The sequence below is a fragment of the Scleropages formosus genome, chromosome 10 (genome assembly GCF_900964775.1).
Source record: "Scleropages formosus chromosome 10, fSclFor1.1, whole genome shotgun sequence".
Classification (NCBI taxonomy): Eukaryota; Metazoa; Chordata; class Actinopteri; order Osteoglossiformes; family Osteoglossidae; genus Scleropages; species Scleropages formosus.
Window position 1 is genome coordinate 12,356,885 of NC_041815.1, and position 17,138 is coordinate 12,374,022.

Here is a 17,138-nt window from a genome sequence, read left to right on the forward strand (position 1 = left end):
GGTGTTGTTACTGCCGTCGGTGAGGACCTCGTTTCGTAATGACGGCGCACTTCACGAGCGTGGGATGCGGCGTGAACGGAAAAGTGGAGTTTCGTTAAAAGCTCTAGGGGCACGAGGGCCTCCCATCTGTCGTAAGCGCGAGGAGCAACACTGAGCAAACGTGCCGAGTGACGTTGGAGCAGGCGGTGCTCGCCGAGTCTCCGGGAGGTCCTCTTTCAGTTACGCTGCCAGCGTCACAGCTGGAGGTGTGTCATGTGCTCAGGTATGAGGAGGCGTCTCGGGGGGGAAATCACAGTGCTCTGAGCGAGTCTGTCGGCAGGTGCCAGGGTTAGAGGTAGGGATGGCTTTAAATGCCAGGTTAACAGCGGGGGACTTTAAAAGCCTTTCGAAAGGATGGATGTGTGAAACCGAAAGCTTTTTTTGATTCGTTTCCTACCTTCCAGACCAGAAACATCTCCACAAATTCAAGGAGAAGTGGGCGATCACCGCCAGTGGCATTCTGGTGTCTGTTGTGCTCGTCCCGGGTTACCTTGGCTGGGTTAGTCCTGCGTCAGTGTGGACTTGGTCAAAGATCACGTGCTTGGCCCTGCTGGCACTGCTTCCCTCTGACACCTGCACAGATTTGGATGCAGGAGTCCAAGGCGAATCGGGTTGCTGCTCCCCTGCGTGCTCTCGGTCGGCGTCTGTCGTTCAGCACTGCGCGACTCCATACGATGCCATCTACTGTTCACTGTTAAATGTTTGATGCAAACCTGCGGTTATTCCATTCCAGCTGGGCCTGTTGAGTTAATGTAATGGACATAAAGGTAATGTGTTCCTTAAAAACCCTTTGTAATTCTCTAACTTGAAGATGCAGTTACCATTACTTTCAGCTGTAAACGTATTTCTGCTTTCCTGGGCCCCAAAAGGGATTCCCATTTATGCTAAAATCCCGTCAAAATGGAGAGCTACTTAGCTATAATCTTAACGCAACGGAACAAGGCCCTTTATTAATTACTGTGTAATATTGTATGGCTGTCAACCTGCAGGTGCTCAACTCTTCTGTAGGTATTAGTACCGTACACTTAACAAGGACTGCGTTTCCTCCGGGTGCCCCGATTTTGTGTTGCCACTGGATTGGTAACTCTAACTTGCCTGTAGTGTGTGAATGTGTGTGTGTGTGTGTGTGTGTGTGTGTGTGTTACACTCCTCTGCTACCGACATGGCGCTTAAAGCCAAAGACCCAGTCTGCCCTGTCATCATATAAACCTTATGGGATATGCTACTATAAACTAACACACAAAAATGAATAAAACATGTTTATAAAAATGGATTTTAATATCTCATGAAAAAGAAACCATAAATATCCAGAATAATATATACCGTATATATAAACAATACACACAGCATGTTAATATATACAGAATAAATACACATACGTATAAATGCCCCCCCTCCCCCCCACAAATAACCTCCACCAGATCACCCCGTGTTTGTGTTGGTTTCCTCCTACAGTGCAAAGACGTGTTTCAGGTTAACTGGTGACTCTAAATGGCCACTAATATTTGTGTGTGTGTGTGTGTGTGTTACACTGCCTTGCTGTACAGATGGGTGAATGATTGTAGGGAGGTCAGTGTAGTGTATCCAGCATCGACGTGAGCGAAATATTACAAAGTAATCGCTGTACGTTTATTTGAAGAAAAGCTAAATGAATAAATGTAAATGTCTTGAGCTGCCCAGATGTCCAGACATGTGGAAAATCCAGATTCAGTCCTCGTAAAGATAAGAACTGCTGTGCAAGATGAAGCAGGGGTCCTGGTAACCTACACAACCTATTGAACTGATGGTTGAACATGAACTTGTGATTTCCATAGTTTCATAAAGGTGGGAAGTTTTTGTTCCTTTTGCGCTGAGATTTTTTTGTGGTGCGGAACATATAGCTTATGTATCAGTTACAGTCCATCAGCCCTGAGAAGCAGGCATACTATATCCAAGTTCCTGGCACTTTTAACCCTAAATTTGTACCAACTCCAGTGACATCAAAGCATTATTCGACAAAATCTGTCTGCAGACATGAGGGGAATTCTGGGATCTGTGGAAAGCTGCTGGTGAAAATTTGAACAGCAGCTCAGAAATGCTCTGAATGAGAATATGTTGCAGTTTTGGGGATTTGGAGAGTCATGCAGAAAGGTCAGTGCTTCTGTTCAGATGATGTATTGTGTCCAGAGGACAGTCGTGTGCCAGATGTGCATATTGTCCTCACCATGGCAACAAATCGTGTCTTGGTCACCTGGTTAATTCTGAAAGTGAGACCGGTGCTTCTCGTATGATCCTTTTACTTTCATCTTCTCCTGATGACTTCCAGTGTTGCAAGTGTGACTTTAGGTGTGTATTGCCAGGTACTGTAGTAAAAAAAAATGCAGGCTGACCAAATTGTTTCCATTTCAAAATCCAGGTAGGAGACATAAATAATGCAGGTCTGTTGGGTTTAAGGGTGTACAAAAAAGCTTAAACTTTAGGCTATAGAAGTCGTTTTCGATCTGCTAAATGTAAAAATAATATAAATATACAGTACCATGTGATGGACTGGCATCCTGTCCAGGGTGCACCCCCTCTCAGCCTTCAACCCAGTGCTTCCGGGATAGGCTTTGGGTCACTGGGACCCTGCTCAGGACAAGGGCTTATTGAAATTGATGGGTGGACATCTGTGGAACCTGGGCAACACTTTGTATGGGATGAACCAGGCATGGCTGGTAACATCCTACTGAAACTTGTTAACCAGATGTCCCGTCAAAAGCACTTGTGTCTAGCAAGTGTGCTCAAACTTTTGGCTGGTATTCTATGTACATAACTAAATTGTAGAATGCATATTGAATTTGTCAACATGATACAGACACAGCTGCAGCCAGAAGCTAATCGCAGGTGTCCATCTGTCTCTCTCGGTTTTTCTTCAACTGCTTGCTTGAGAACATCTTGGCCAGCGAGAGAAGAGCAACTTGAACACTCTGTCTGTGTTTTTGACAGGTGCTGATGCCAGGTCTCCTGCTTCTCATAAATGATTTCACATCTAATCTGAAAGTTGGAGTGAATGTAACCACCGACAGACACTTTTATTATATACAGAAGTCTATTTACACTGTGGGGGCACGGTGGCGCAGTGGGTTGGACCGGGTCCTGCTCTCTGGTGGGTCTGGGGTTTGAGTCCCACTTGGGGTGCCTTGCGACAGACTGGTGTCCCATCCTGGGTGTGTCCCTTACGCCCTGTGTTACCAGGTAGGCTCCGGTTCCCCGCGACCCCGTATGGGACAAGCGGTTCTGAAAATGTGTGTGTGTGTGTGTGTGTGTGTGTGTGTATTTACACTGTTTATTGAACCCGGATTCAAAGTGCTGCATGTCTTAACCGTCATCTCTGCTTGAGGTTTGTAAAAAAAAATTTTGGGGAAGGAAGTATATCCTTGGACACATCCAGTTGTCAATTGTCCACAATGTATATAAATTAGCCTTCTTGCTCCCACATGCACTGTTTTCTCGAACCCCAGCACCACCCCACCTGGAACTCCCTTTTCCCCAGTGCTGCTCCATACAGAAGGGCTGAAGAACTTTGCTCAACAGCAGGTACGAGCAAAGTTCGAGTCCAGGGGACTTTACTGTACTTTCCTCCTTGGCTTAACCATTCACCCAAACATACAATCACAGTGTAATACTTTCCACTCCTGAAATCAGCTTTGTTGGAGGAAATCATTTTTTATATAAAACCCCTAATATTTCCATACTTACAGCTCTTGATAAAAAGGCAGCTGTGATTAGCAGATGTATACATCCATGCCTTTCAATGCAGATGTCAACCCATGTGCTGGAGTGTTGGGCCTTTAAATTACTTGTAATATTAAGATCTGTAGTTCGAAATGATATTCACAGAGTTCCACAAGGCCGTACCAGAAGTTTTCACTCTCTGCTATGAGTGTAGTGTCAGCATTGTTGCATCATCCTGTGTTGTGTCTGTCCACTACAATGTCTCTCTTATCTTCATTCCTCTCCAAAATCTCGTCTTCTCATTTTCGATAGACACCTGTACAGTAATAAGCGAGAAGGTCAAGTGGCTCTTGCGTCTCATGCTTTGTGTCACTTTCTGTACTGAGATCATATAATGAGGGAGCACAAAGACTAAGATGACAGTTACATTTCTCATTTTTATTTTGTTGTTTTTTTAACATTGTGGAGAATGCTGTGCAATACCTGCCTAGCAGTGTATATGTTTCTGGACAAATCATTGGTCTCCCATATTTTAAACATTTTTGTGACCCTACAGTTTTTCGGTGGGATTAGCAGGTGAAGGACATTGATAAGATTTTCAGCTGATTAGTACAAAATTTTTCAATTCTGAGGGAAACTCATTTTTTAAATTAATTTAGTATTAGATCAATGCTAATATTTTGGCTTTTTTGTATTTTAAAGTGGGGGGCACAGTGGGTTTGACCAGGTCCTGCTCTCTGGTGGGTCTGGGGTTTGAGTCCTGCTTGGGGCGTCCTGCCCTGGGTGCATCCCCTCCCCCTCTAGCCTTACGGCCTGTGTTGCCGGGTTAGGCTCCGGCTCCCCGTGACCCTGTATGGGACAAGTGGTTTCAGATGGTGTGTGTGTGTGTGTGTGTGTGTGTGTATTTTAAAGTTGAATGTAGCTTTTGAATACTATTAACACTGTCAGGCATGGGGACTGGAGACAGGAGGTAAGGGAATGGACCCAAGTGTGGGTCTGCTTTATTTTTGGTGGGTTCACAGGGGCAGCTAAAGAGCGATGGTCATGGACAGGCAGGGGTCTTTCGAGGCACAGACATCACTGCAAGGGCAAAACAAATCTCAGGAGCTGGGAGAGCAAGTGGGGATTGGGAGCCAAGAGAGTCAGGGAAACAAAGCAGGGACTAAGGGACTAGGAGTAGAACACTGAATCCGCAAATCCACGAAGGGAGGCGTTTGCAAGATTCCGCACCCTTGTGCGGTTACAGTGCTGCCTTTATACCTGGTTGTGCTGATTAGCAGCAGGTGCAGTCGTTTGGCTTGCTGCCAGGGGTGCAACAAACACATTTTCTTATGTTAATAATAAAGTTGGCTTGTTTTTTCCTGCTTTAGTCCACTTTCTGTAATCCTCAAAGTAAAAATGCAAAAACATGACATTGTCAGCCCTGCCTGGTTGCAAAAAAATGGGTGTTGTGTGATATCACAAGATGTTAGAGGAGAGAAATCCAAAGAACTATTGCTAAATGGCACTGGCAGTTTCACATTGAATAGAATAGCAAAGTTTAATTAAATGTTTTACATCATAGCTCCAGTTGTTTTATTTCCACTTTTTCTTAATGGGCAGATCGTGGTGTTTCTTCAGTTTCACAACTACCAAAGAATGCACATGGAAGTTAAGAACAAAAAGTGAGAAAGCAGAAATGCTTTCACGATACTTACACATTTCAGCTCAGTGAAGTCCTATTCTAATTGCTGCTTTTTGACTTGAATTCACAAGGCCGTTATGGGTTGCATTCAATAGGCAGCCAGAAAAGAGCAGCTACTATGGGGTAAGATTGGAATTGCTGAAGAACTCAGAGCTTTCAGCTGCTTAATGTTAAACTGGTATCCAGCTTTACTTTCCTTTCATGTTTTATTTCAAACATAAGGACATATCACTTGGCTGTCTCCAAACCAAAACAGACATATTTTAAATAGTGAACATCTGCTTTAGTAGCAGGTATGGTTTTGCTTAATTTGCTTGAGCTTCTTCTGTATCCTGGAGCCTTGACATGAAAGTGGCTGGATCCAACAGAGAGGCAAACAGGCTGAAGCCAGCGCTGTCTCCTGGCTGAGGTGCTCATCACCCTCTTTCTCCCAGGGTATTGGGGTATCCCCTGTGGCCCTGGGAGCCTCAGTTGGGTGCAGGGGTGAGGAGCAAGTTGATCAGAATCCCCCCCACCAAGACAACCAGCATGAGGCCTATTATCAGACCACGGCGCAGAACCAGCGTTCTGAATGCCAGAACGTCCCCCACTGTGCTCACTGCCACTTGTGGCTCTGTCCGAGTCAGTTCTTCCAGGTCCGTGTGGCCAACTTCGTCCTGCTGCATCTCATCAGGTATGCCTGGAAAGCAACAAGATACCTCATTCAGACCATTCACACAGCGTGATACAATACAGCCCGTTCTCTGTCCATATCTTTAGCTGGTGGAGGGAGGCACTAAACAGTATGACCAATTACCATTAGCACGTTGTCACAGTGTCATTTATTTTCATGCGCCATCTATGTACAGCTACTCTTTTATATGTAATCTCATGAACAGAACAGTAATACTTAACAACCCCAGCAAGTGAGACCAAATAGAAGAAAGGGCTGAAAGGACTCACCCTGGGAGCACCCTTGTCTGCTCATGATGTGAGCCTGGCTTTGTTGGTCTTCTAGAGCCTGCATTCCGGCTCTGACCAGCGCCTGGGAACATTACCATACTAAGCTCAGACCAACAAGCAGCAGTAGCACAGGAATATTTTGGGTGCGCTTCGGTTAGAAGTCAAAGAGCAGTCACCTCATGTGTGGCTTTATTCCAGTCAAGCCTGGCAATGAGGATGATGAAGAATGTGGACTGCAAAATCACACAAATTAAGAGGCCAATCCACAGACCTGTAGCGATGAGAGCAAGATAATGTGTACTGTGGCAGAGATGTTATCGTAGTGTTTAGGTGCTTTCTGTTTGATGTAATAAACTTTGCCTAATGCATATGTGAATTTTACTAAGGCAGTTTGGGTTCTGTACCCTGCAACAGCCTCAGGTGAGTAAAAACGACAACCATTTCTCCATAATTCCTCGAGCTGATAATTAGATAAGATAAAATACTTGTAGAAAAGGCAGCTGTACAGTGGGGAGAGGAGAGAGTTGTAAAAGCCATGCAGCTCCAAGACTCACAGAATATGACAGTGTTATGCACTGTAAACATACACTTCATCCTAAAACATGGAATCTGTGTACCCAAGATTGAATGAGTCTTCTCAGGACACCATTAACAGCTGTAACTTTACTGTGCTTTGGTCACAGGGCTTCATCGGTATGTACACATATAAATGAAAGATGTAAATAAATAGGAGGCGTACAATGTCATGACACATTTGAACAATCACTAGTTTACAATGAGACACCTAACTGGATAAACAACAACTGACTGATCCATAGCTGTCGGTTTGTCATTCATCCAATGAGCTGTCTCACTGTAAACTATTCTTTGTTCAATGATTTGTACATAAAATGCAAGTCACATTTATGCTCCTTATTTATTTACATTTCATTTTTGTCTGTACACACTAATGGTGGTTAAATTTCACATTTGAATTTCATTTTGCAAGAAATAATGATACAACTGTGACTTCTGTTCTGAGTAAATTTTAAGTATTTCTAGAGGATCCAGGACCTGTTGTATTATTTTCTCAGCCGTTACTGTGAGCATGTATTATTTTTCTAATTTTATACTTACCAAAGATTCCCATTTTTGCAGGGAACATCAAAGACACGCCAATGGGAAATCCCACACAGTAGTACCCAAACAGGTTACAAATGGCCCCCACAGTTTGCTTCCCAGTGCCTTTCACGATACCCCCTGACACCCCCTGCAGAGGAAAACATATCAATAACCTGATCACAACCTATTGCATTAAAAGTGACTCATCATAGCCTATGTGTAATTTAGTGCCTTACAGCTATGGCATCGAAGAAATGGAAGGGGGTGTAGATCATCATAACTTTGGCAACTCGTTCCCTGATCTGCCTGTAGAGGGAGACAGAAAAATTTCAGCATTCAAAACTAATGCATTTTTTTCTTTTCATATAAACTATGTGTGATAAGTATTTGTCTTATCAGCACTGAAATAAACAGCCTATGATAAAAGCCATGAGATAGACACTCATATGAGTTGACTGGACAATATTTAAAGTTTCAGTGTCTAAACACTGTACTAAAATGTATAATTCATTGATGATTATTTCAAGTATTGGACTGAAAAGTGGTGTTTTTGATGTATTTAAACAACAAGAAAAAAAAAGTCTTTCCTGTGATTTAAAGGTGCACTTTGTACCACAGTGAAATTCAAGTTCAATATCTGATTATGTAGTAAAGTTTATGGTTATGTAGGTCATAAAGATTGCAAAACATTGTAATAGTTTACTCGATAAGATGGACAGGCTTCCCTTAAATAATCAACACTTATTTCACAAAAGTAAAGTGAATACTGAAAAGTTATAGCCCACACTTCATCAAGAATCTCCATATTCTCAGACTCAAAATGGATACAGAATGGCACAGGCTGCTCAAATTCGTAAATGTGACATGAGCAACACAGGAACTGACAAATTCATTTTGAATTCTTTTAGTGGTTCTAGTTTCACTTCTTTTCAGTGACTTCAGTTGTTTTAGTCCATCTGGCAGGGTGGCACAGCAGGTAACACTGGTGCCTCACAAAACTTGGACCAATGTGTTTGTCGTTTAGATGTTCTCCCTGTTCTCTGCATGGGTTTCCACTGGCTGCTCCCGATTCCAGTCACAGTCTAAAGAAATGTGTTTCAGGTTGACCAGTGACTATATTATCCTCAGTGCGTGACTGTGTGAGTAAATATGTGCTTATGTGACTACACTGCAATCAACTCCCATCCAGGGTGTAATCTAACTAGCCGTGCTCCCTGTGCCTTCAGGATAGGTTCCAGACCACTGCCACCCTGACTTGGCAACAAGCAACTCACAAAGTGAGTGAAAATGATATTCATTTTTATATAGGGCACTTAAAAGAAGCTTCTCAAAGTGCTTTACTATAAAGAAGAAAAATGTCACAACTCTAAAATTGACAGTGAATATCACCATTTAAAAAATTACAGGAGAATGGAGGATAACAAAATAAATTAAAGCAATTTAAAAAAGTTACAATCACGAGAAACCACAGAATCCATCCATTATTAGTAACTGCTTCCCCAATAAAGGGTAACAGTGGGCCAGAGACCATGGAAGCACAAAGTGTGAGGACAGGACACACATCCATGGCAGAGGAATAACAGATTATCACTAACTCTGACTGTATGAGGGAAGCCTATACTTCATTTAACTTTGAACAGAAGTAATGTAACATCACTGGTAGGCCTTTCTAGAAAAAGAAAGCTACCTGGATTCTAACAAAAACAATAGAAACTCACTCATCATTTGTGAAGATATAGGCGATCACATCCTTTGATGCCCCAGCAGCTGCAGTTATGCACACAGCAACCACAACTGTGAATAATACAATCAAAAGATATAGAAAATGTTTATTTTTATCAGTATTATAATAACTAAAGGTACAGTATATTATAGTCATAGTACAGAGCTTCTTCTAATAGTTATGTGTAGTAAAGCCTGTCCCTGAGTTGTGGCTTGTACCTGCACACATCATGGATACCTTGCAGGATAGCTTGGCTTGGTTCGTATCCCTGCTTCCCAGGGCGTTCCCTACACGGACATTGGCAGCTACACTGACGCCTATAGGGAACTGAAATGTGAAAGAAAGTTGCAGTTTCTAACCACCCATATGTCTTTGTACTGCAGTCCTGAATTGAGTACACAACCTGAATTTTGATCACATACCCAGCTGTATAAATTTATTGGTGTAAGTCTACCAGGATATTACCGCATTACATAGACCACTGACCCATTTCTGAATGTAAATTTACCATATAGGCAAGCTTTGTCACTTCATAAATGACTGACTGAGCCCCAAGCTCGACCTCGCTTTTCAGGCCTGCCAAAGAGAGGATAGAGATTTTAGAAATGTGACGTTGTAGAATATTCTTAATGAAGCTGTGAATGAAGTAAGCAATTACCATAGTAGCCTTTTAATTATCTATAATCTGAAACATACACCACAGGGAATAAGAAAACATCTCCAATATAAAGCTAGGAAAGTATAAAAGAAGGAGAGGTTTACCTATTTGAAAGTTGCTTTGAGGGCCCTCTGCCCTGGTCACAAAGGTTGGTCTGCCGGTGCTCAGTGCTTTATTAACAATGGCTATTGATCTCACATCAGTTCCCTAGGAGATGCTACATAAAATCTGTATGGCCTGTGAGGTAGTACACCTGTCTTTATTGCCCAAGATAAGTTACAATGACAGAGTGACCTCTGACCTGCCAGGAATCCTCCAATTTCATATATCCACCACACCAGACATAGCATGAGCATGCTGGGAATGGCAAGGCGAATGAAGCTACCCCATTCCTGCAGACAGTCTATGGACCAACCTGCAGGGAACACAAAACTGCTGGGTAAGAGCCAATGGTTGCTGCACAACTACATCCAATTTGCTGCAGAAACCACAAAGAAGAAATCTCTGTCTCTGACACATTATTAAAAGAAACCATACGTACTCGACCATGGTCTTGATCTTACCTCCCCAGGTGGCCTTGTGAAGACCCCGCCACAGGATGTAGATGTACAGCAATAAAGCCAGGGAATACTGGGAAAGAATGTTGGCTGCTGCAGAGCCACTGGAAATACAGTATTTAATGTCTATTACTCTTCATGCAAGGAATTGGGGTTTATAACAGATGTTTTTATCTATCTATTCAGCACACAATAACTGACTTTTATAGATTGATTTATATAGCATTGCTTCTGAAGAATGTATGTATGTATGTATGTATGTATGTATGTATGTATACATTTTACTTCTGTCAATTGCAAAAAGTAAATTAGGAGATTTGCTATAATCTGACACACTCATTTGCTCAAAATGTTAATGGTTTTTTTTAATCAGAAAAATTAATGTAATTTTATTTTTGTGTTTTAATACCTTTATGCTGGAAGGCAAGACTTGTTTTGGTTTGAAGGTGACTTTTCAATGAATTATAGAGGAGGAATTTTCAAAAAAAATCCATGTCAAGGGATTTAAAGGTGTCTTATTAGAGGAAAACACTCACGCAACCCCCAAGTCCAGTACATAAAGGAAGATGTAGTTTATCAGGGCATTAACAGCATTTCCCACTGCGCCTGTGATGACCTGGGGCCATATTATTCCCTGTAAATAACACCTTATTTAATGTTATTGCCTCCTGCACAAATGTGATTTTCTCTATGAAGAAAACTAAATGCCACCTCACCTGGTTCTGCAGATACCTTCCTTGCAGCTGGTAAAGAAATGTTGCCTGTGAAGACATCCATCGAGGTACATTTGTGCCACAGGTAAACGCTAATGAACATTACAATAAAAGCAATGTGACGTAAACATCGCACTTTTAATAGTTCTATATGGAATGTGTAATATATAAATGTAATATGTTATGGAAACTAATTTTAAGAAATGAACTATAGGCATCCCTCAATTTACTAAATGAGTTCATTCCTGAAAACAGTGCGGATATCAAAATTTCAGATACAGCAAGCTTACTTCCCATTATTTCAAATGGGGAAAATAATGCATTCGCAGCCCAACCTGAAAATCCAAAAACAATTTTCCCAAGTATCAGCAAAGCACTATAAAACACCCATATAACTATCAACACATTATTTCTGCATGATGTAAAACACATACATTTATTCATTTTGCAAACGCTTTTCTCCAAAGCCATGTACATCTCAGAAAACAACAGAAAACTGCTTTACCTGTTACCTTTTCTGTGCTGCTTACAGACCTTGGTCTGAAAACCGAGGGCAGTTTTCTGCTTTCCCGGAAAACTCCAGTGCCAGAGTTACTGCTCCAGTGTAATTCCCAGTTTTTTTTTAATTGAGCAGTTCTCTGCACAATAAACAATAAACCAAGCAGGGATCCACTGATGTCAAATTTAATGGGTACAACTTTTTAAAACTGCACTCCTGCTAAAATGCACATACAAAACCTGAAAAACCATCAGCTAAGCTTTTCCTGCTCATTGCTCTGTTGTCTCTGCATTCATTCAATTAAACAGCATACGCAATATGGCCTAGACACTCCTATGGAATTTCAAACACTTCCTATAATGGCCCACTCTCTTAAAGCAACAGACATTCTTAAAACACAAACTGATGGAGAAATATGGATGCAGACGTGCCAACTACAGAACGTTACTGTACTTCCCCATCATTCGTACAACTTGTGACTTTCAAATTTGTTTTTGAAACGCTTCAGATGAAGTTCATTATACTGAATTTTTTGTTCCATAAATGGAGAACTGGGTATTAAAAGCCAAGAGCTATTAAGTTGAAATTTCAGACAAAGGGTTCATAAATTGAGAGATGCCTGTAAAGATTTCTTAATCTGAACAGAATTTTTGGTATGTTTGTATTCCAGCATATGCTTTTGCATCTTTGCTTGCACTATTTTTTTAAACTCTCTGTGTGTGTGTGTAATTGTGTACTCACTGGGAGGGCAGGCATGAAGATCTTCACATATAACTGTGCAAGTCTAATAAGTATAAAGAGAACTCAGTCAGAATAATATAAAATTGGAATTCAAGAGGGAATACAAAAACAGCAAAACATGTCTTCCTCTAACAAAATTCTCTCTAACTGAATCAGTTATATTGGTATTGTGATTAGTAATTCTACTCAGAATGACATTAGGAAGTCCAATAAACTCGCATGTTATCTTTGCTTTACAGTCAGAACCACACATACTGTGATGGGTAAAGGTAGGACAAAAAAGCCGCTGGTTCAAGTCAAAGGGTGTTTATTCTATGGTACATTCAAGGAAAGTATTGTATCTGTAATTGAATGTTGCTAAGATCTGCTTAACAGCTATTGAAAAAATATGGAAGGAACAGTAACTAAAGGGCAAAAAGATGCTGATGTGTTACCTGGCAACTGCTGGTTCTTGTCTGATGGCTAATAGGATGGCCTCTGTGTTGATGAGAAGAGCCCAGCATGGGCAACAGGCCAGAAGCAAAATTAGGATCCCTCTCTGCAGAATAACACCAACTCTCTTCAAGTTGCCACTCCCATAAGTCTGTGGGAGGGAGTAGACACCAGGGTATGTCAGTGAGGTCCAGGAGAGCTATTCACATGTACAGTGTTTATAAAGGCAGAACATGAGGCAACAGCAGGACGGTGGAAACAGGGCTTGAGTACAAATGGTTACTGATACCATACCCAAGGCATATGCTGTTGTACTAATGCATTAACTGTCTAGTCTGCGATATGTTATTCCATAAAGGCAGAAACTGTAACATTAATCATTTAACTCCCACCTGAGATATCAGAGTGTCACATGCTGATGACAGTCCAGACCCAACTGAAAAACCAGTGATGTTAATTATCTGTGAAACAAAATCCAGATACCTTTTTATTACATCAGGAATAATTACAGTTGCACAACACACAAAGCAAAAGGGGACGATCGACACCTTAACGAGACACATACTACTGACGAATGACACTACGGTTGAACACTGTTGTGCGCTGATGGAGGATGACACCTACTGCTGTGGCCAGGGCGACCGCTGCGAGCTCCATCTTGCCCAGATGCCCACAGAATGCTGTGCTCACAAAACTTATCAGGAAGACCATGAGCTGGGCAATAAACTTCCAGCAGGAGACAAGAAACACAATATACAGCACGTATGGTTACTTGGACACAAACAGAATCCAATACACCACCAGTGACTGAACATCAGATCAGTGCAACGTGCGCGTGCGTGTGCGTGCGCCCGCATAAACGCCTACAGACGGTACTCCTGGCAAAACGACACATAGCGGCTCTACTTTTCCCACAGCACAGAAATAATGGAAAACGAAATCAATGTACGTTTGAGAAGCGCACAGAACTCTTCGTTTCATTCATGCTGGGGTACTAAGTCGGTGTACACAATCGGTCAACACAGCGTCTACGACACCGAACGGGTATTAACATACATCATCATCATGCACCCAAAAGTAAAGAAATCTTAATCATACACACAAGTTGGCCAAAATTCTGAAATTAAGTCGACACACACGTGTGTGTTATATAGCGACCTAGTGAGGGGGTAGCCCAGAATTTGAAACTATAACTTGCACAGTCGGTCACAGAATATGATGCTCTGTCTGTGTAGTTTCACATTCTCGCCTTGACATACTTTCTCGCTAGTTCAGTTTTCACTAAGCTGAGAAACAGCTACTGTTAGGGGACGGTGATATTATTATTATTATTATTATTATTATTTATTATTATTATTACTTGTCGAAGTGCGGACAGCGTGTCTTACCACCGGTCCTGCTAACTTGGTTATGTGAACGAATTCTTTTCTATAACCGACCGGTATCCAGGCACGGAGGCGCCTCAGAAACCCGCTACACGAACACTGAGTCATTCCGGGCTTTGACACCGAGGACACATCGACAGTGGTTCTCTCTTCGCTTCGCACGTCCTCCATTTTCTGAGAGAAAGCGACTCTATAACGGCAAACAGTCACCGCACAACCCACACCGACACCTTCGCCAGTTCTGCGTCACTCGGGCTCAACGGTGATTTTTATAGCACTGCCGCCGGGGAACAGCGCCCCCTGTAGACAGCGGGTCATAACGTCCCCCGTGCACCGTGTACGTTGCCCCGACTTTACGTCGTTCCTACGTTCTTGAATGATTCGTCGTAGAGGCACGAGGCAGTCCCGTGGCATGTGATCAGTTGCGGATGTTTTACCGTTAACCATTAAAGTTGTGAAGTGTTCGTGTACATCAACCACTAAGGATTAAAAACTGCGCATGATATACCACAATCACGTGTAGAGGACTTACAGGTTCCATTTTCGAAATCGGAACAGTAAGGAAGGCGTGACATGAAATTATGTAAAACTAAGGCTGAGGCGGTTTTTTCTGAGTTAATAATTAAAAATTCTATAGTTGAACATTCTACAAGGAAAAATTAGAAGACATTTCAAATTTCAGATAACAAACATTAAATAATAACAACAATAACATTTGCCCTGATAGCTAATACAGTGGGCTCCTGACTTATGGACTTTAAAAAAAAAAAAAAAAGTTTTTCAAAAGAGTGCAGAAGGTGTAAAAGCAAACAGAAGGTGTAAAGGCTGCAAATGACTCCATACGTAAACATGTAGAAGTTTCGAACTTGTCACCGATGTGCTGCTTCCCTGTCATCCCGCACCTTAGTGCAGTACCTCAGGCTCTGAGCTCATGCTAAGTTGCTATCTGTGCTTTATTATTATTATTATTATTATTATTATTATTATTATTATTTTATTATAGAGTGCTCTTCTCACACAGTGACACAGAGCGCTTTAACACAGACGTAAGGCAAGAAAAACAGATACAAACAAAGAAGACGGTCAACTAATGGCTACCATAATGAAGAACTTATTATAGAGCTATAAGTATACCTATTGGCCACCGGGGAAAGGAAAAAAAAAAAACTCCCAACTGAAGGTTGAAGGAGAAAAAAAACCTTTGGGGGTCCACGGGCCAGTGGTTGCCCACCCCTCCTGGGCATTCTAGAAAATAACAATTTGTAAGCCAGGGTTTAACAAGTAATTATAATGTTGGTAAATGGCATCTTGGATCCCCGACTCGGCATGGAACGTCTCGATCGTCGCTTTATGGTAAATAGTACAAAACATATAGCTTAATTATGCGTGCACTGGGCGTTAATAAATTTTATGATATACAGGACAAAAAAACGGATCCTGAAGCTCTTGATGAGCACATAGACCCTCTTCCAGCACAGTTCCTAATTGTGCTTTCTTTTTTCATCTTGTAAATACCTCAGAAAAGAGGCTCCACCAAGCGCCTGCACAAGGCATCCCTACTCACGAGCTAAACAAACAAACTGGGAGAGAGAAAAAGAGTCAGTCTGCCGTATTGCTCTATTCCCGTCCGAAAAGCCTCACCGTTGCCTCCCTCCCAGTGGAGTTGTCCTGGCTGCTGACATTGACATTTGGTGTTTTACGATGTTTTTCTCCAAAGAGACAGAGAACTCACAAAACAAAAGTGCACTGCGGTACAGATGTAGACACAGGATTCTCAAAGTAGTCACTTAGTCCAAAATCACAGTTTTTGCCAGAGTACATTACACGAGTACGTGCGTTTAGAATCGAGGTGAAGACACCTTGACTGCTTCATGTTACATACAACTTACACACTTTGCAAATAATCAGCTCTTAGCCCAAATTAAGTTCATAAGCAGAGGACCAATGGGTATCTCACAAAATAAAAGAGGCACCAATTACAGCAATCACACACAGCTGTGGTCCTTGAGAGGATTACAGAATTACCACCCATGATGTAATCCATGCCAGACGGACCCAGATGCTGCAGACTCCCCTAAGGTCTAACGGGTGGACAGGAAATCTCAGAGGTGCAAGAGCAGAAAGTGAAATCTCAGAGGTTGGTAGTATCACTCATCTATCAATACCTCACTGCAATATCGTTTGTTGGTGGAGACTGTCTGCAGATGACTTGAGCTTCAGCATCAGCAGCCTGGGAGTACCTGGGCTGGGATGCTAATAAAGAACATGTTATGGGAAAAGTCTAATTATATGAATTTTCCATTGTTTGGATACAAAAGGACTATTATTGCTTACCTGGTGTGTCAGACATGAAAAGCAGACAATACGTTTAAGTGAATTTGATTCATATAAGGAAAAAAAAAAGAGATTGCCCTGAAAAAAAGCAATGCAGATTTAAGGCAATACCTGACAAAGGATAACAAGCAAAAATTATGCAATACAGGTGGCTCAGTGGCACAGTGAGTAGCATTGCTGTCTCACAGCACCTGGGTGGTGCGAGAGGACTTGAGTTCCAACCCTGCTCAGTTTGTATGGAGTTTGCATGTTGTCTGCGTGAGTTTCCTCTAGGTGCTCAGGTTTCCTCCCACAGTCCAAAGACATGCTGTTCAGGTTCACCCAGAGTGTGTTCTGCTGATGTATGGATGAGCGAATCATAGTAAGTAGTGTATCTAGCAGTGAAGTCACCTTGGTGAACAAGGTGCGTGGGCTCATAACATTACATAGAGTTCATTCCAAGTCGCTTTGGAGAAAAGTGCCTGCTAAATAAATAAATGTAAATAGTACAGATAATAACCAAAGCTAATGAAGGTAATCTGGATGATGGATTACCAAAAAATAAACAGAAATGAAAAAGCCCATTTAAACAATTAACAAAATGGAAATACTGGTGATATTACTGTATATTGACATACTGTATGCCCAGAAAAAGATT

The 17,138-nt window shown here is 41.8% G+C and overlaps 1 protein-coding gene across 3 annotated transcripts; it reads right to left on the reverse strand.

Annotated features, from left to right (window-relative positions):
• Window positions 1–4,637: 4,637 nt before the first annotated feature.
• slc47a3 (solute carrier family 47 member 3) lies at window positions 4,638–14,389 on the reverse strand. 3 transcript variants are annotated; one of them, XM_018748194.2, is made up of 17 exons: window positions 14,171–14,389; window positions 13,407–13,508; window positions 13,175–13,243; window positions 12,785–12,933; window positions 12,351–12,393; window positions 11,114–11,158; window positions 10,934–11,013; window positions 10,404–10,501; window positions 10,142–10,255; window positions 9,691–9,758; window positions 9,401–9,509; window positions 9,178–9,253; window positions 7,696–7,765; window positions 7,475–7,607; window positions 6,535–6,629; window positions 6,359–6,440; window positions 4,638–6,095 (listed from the first exon to the last, which is right to left on the reverse strand). In XM_018748194.2, exons 1-17 carry the CDS (start codon window positions 14,336–14,338, stop codon window positions 5,884–5,886), a joined length of 1,713 nt encoding a protein of 570 aa, XP_018603710.2. In that variant the 5' UTR covers window positions 14,339–14,389; the 3' UTR covers window positions 4,638–5,883. The 3 variants fall into 3 exon arrangements, with proteins under 3 accessions (XP_018603710.2, XP_018603709.2, XP_018603711.2); XM_018748193.2 differs by having other exon boundaries at window positions 10,934–11,031; XM_018748195.2 differs by lacking the exon at window positions 6,535–6,629 and having other exon boundaries at window positions 10,934–11,031.
• Between the last annotated feature and the right edge of the window lie 2,749 nt (window positions 14,390–17,138).

Coding starts and splice junctions, on each gene's coding strand:
- slc47a3 (XM_018748193.2), bottom strand. CDS start 14,338: ATGGAGGACGTGCGAAGCGAAGAGAGAACCACTGTCGATGTGTCCTCG. Junction 10,256..10,403: donor TCACAAGGCCACCTGGGGAG/GTAAGATCAAGA, acceptor TGTTCCCTGCAG/GTTGGTCCATAGACTGTCTG. Junction 6,630..7,474: donor TGCAAAAATGGGAATCTTTG/GTAAGTATAAAA, acceptor TCATCGCTACAG/GTCTGTGGATTGGCCTCTTA.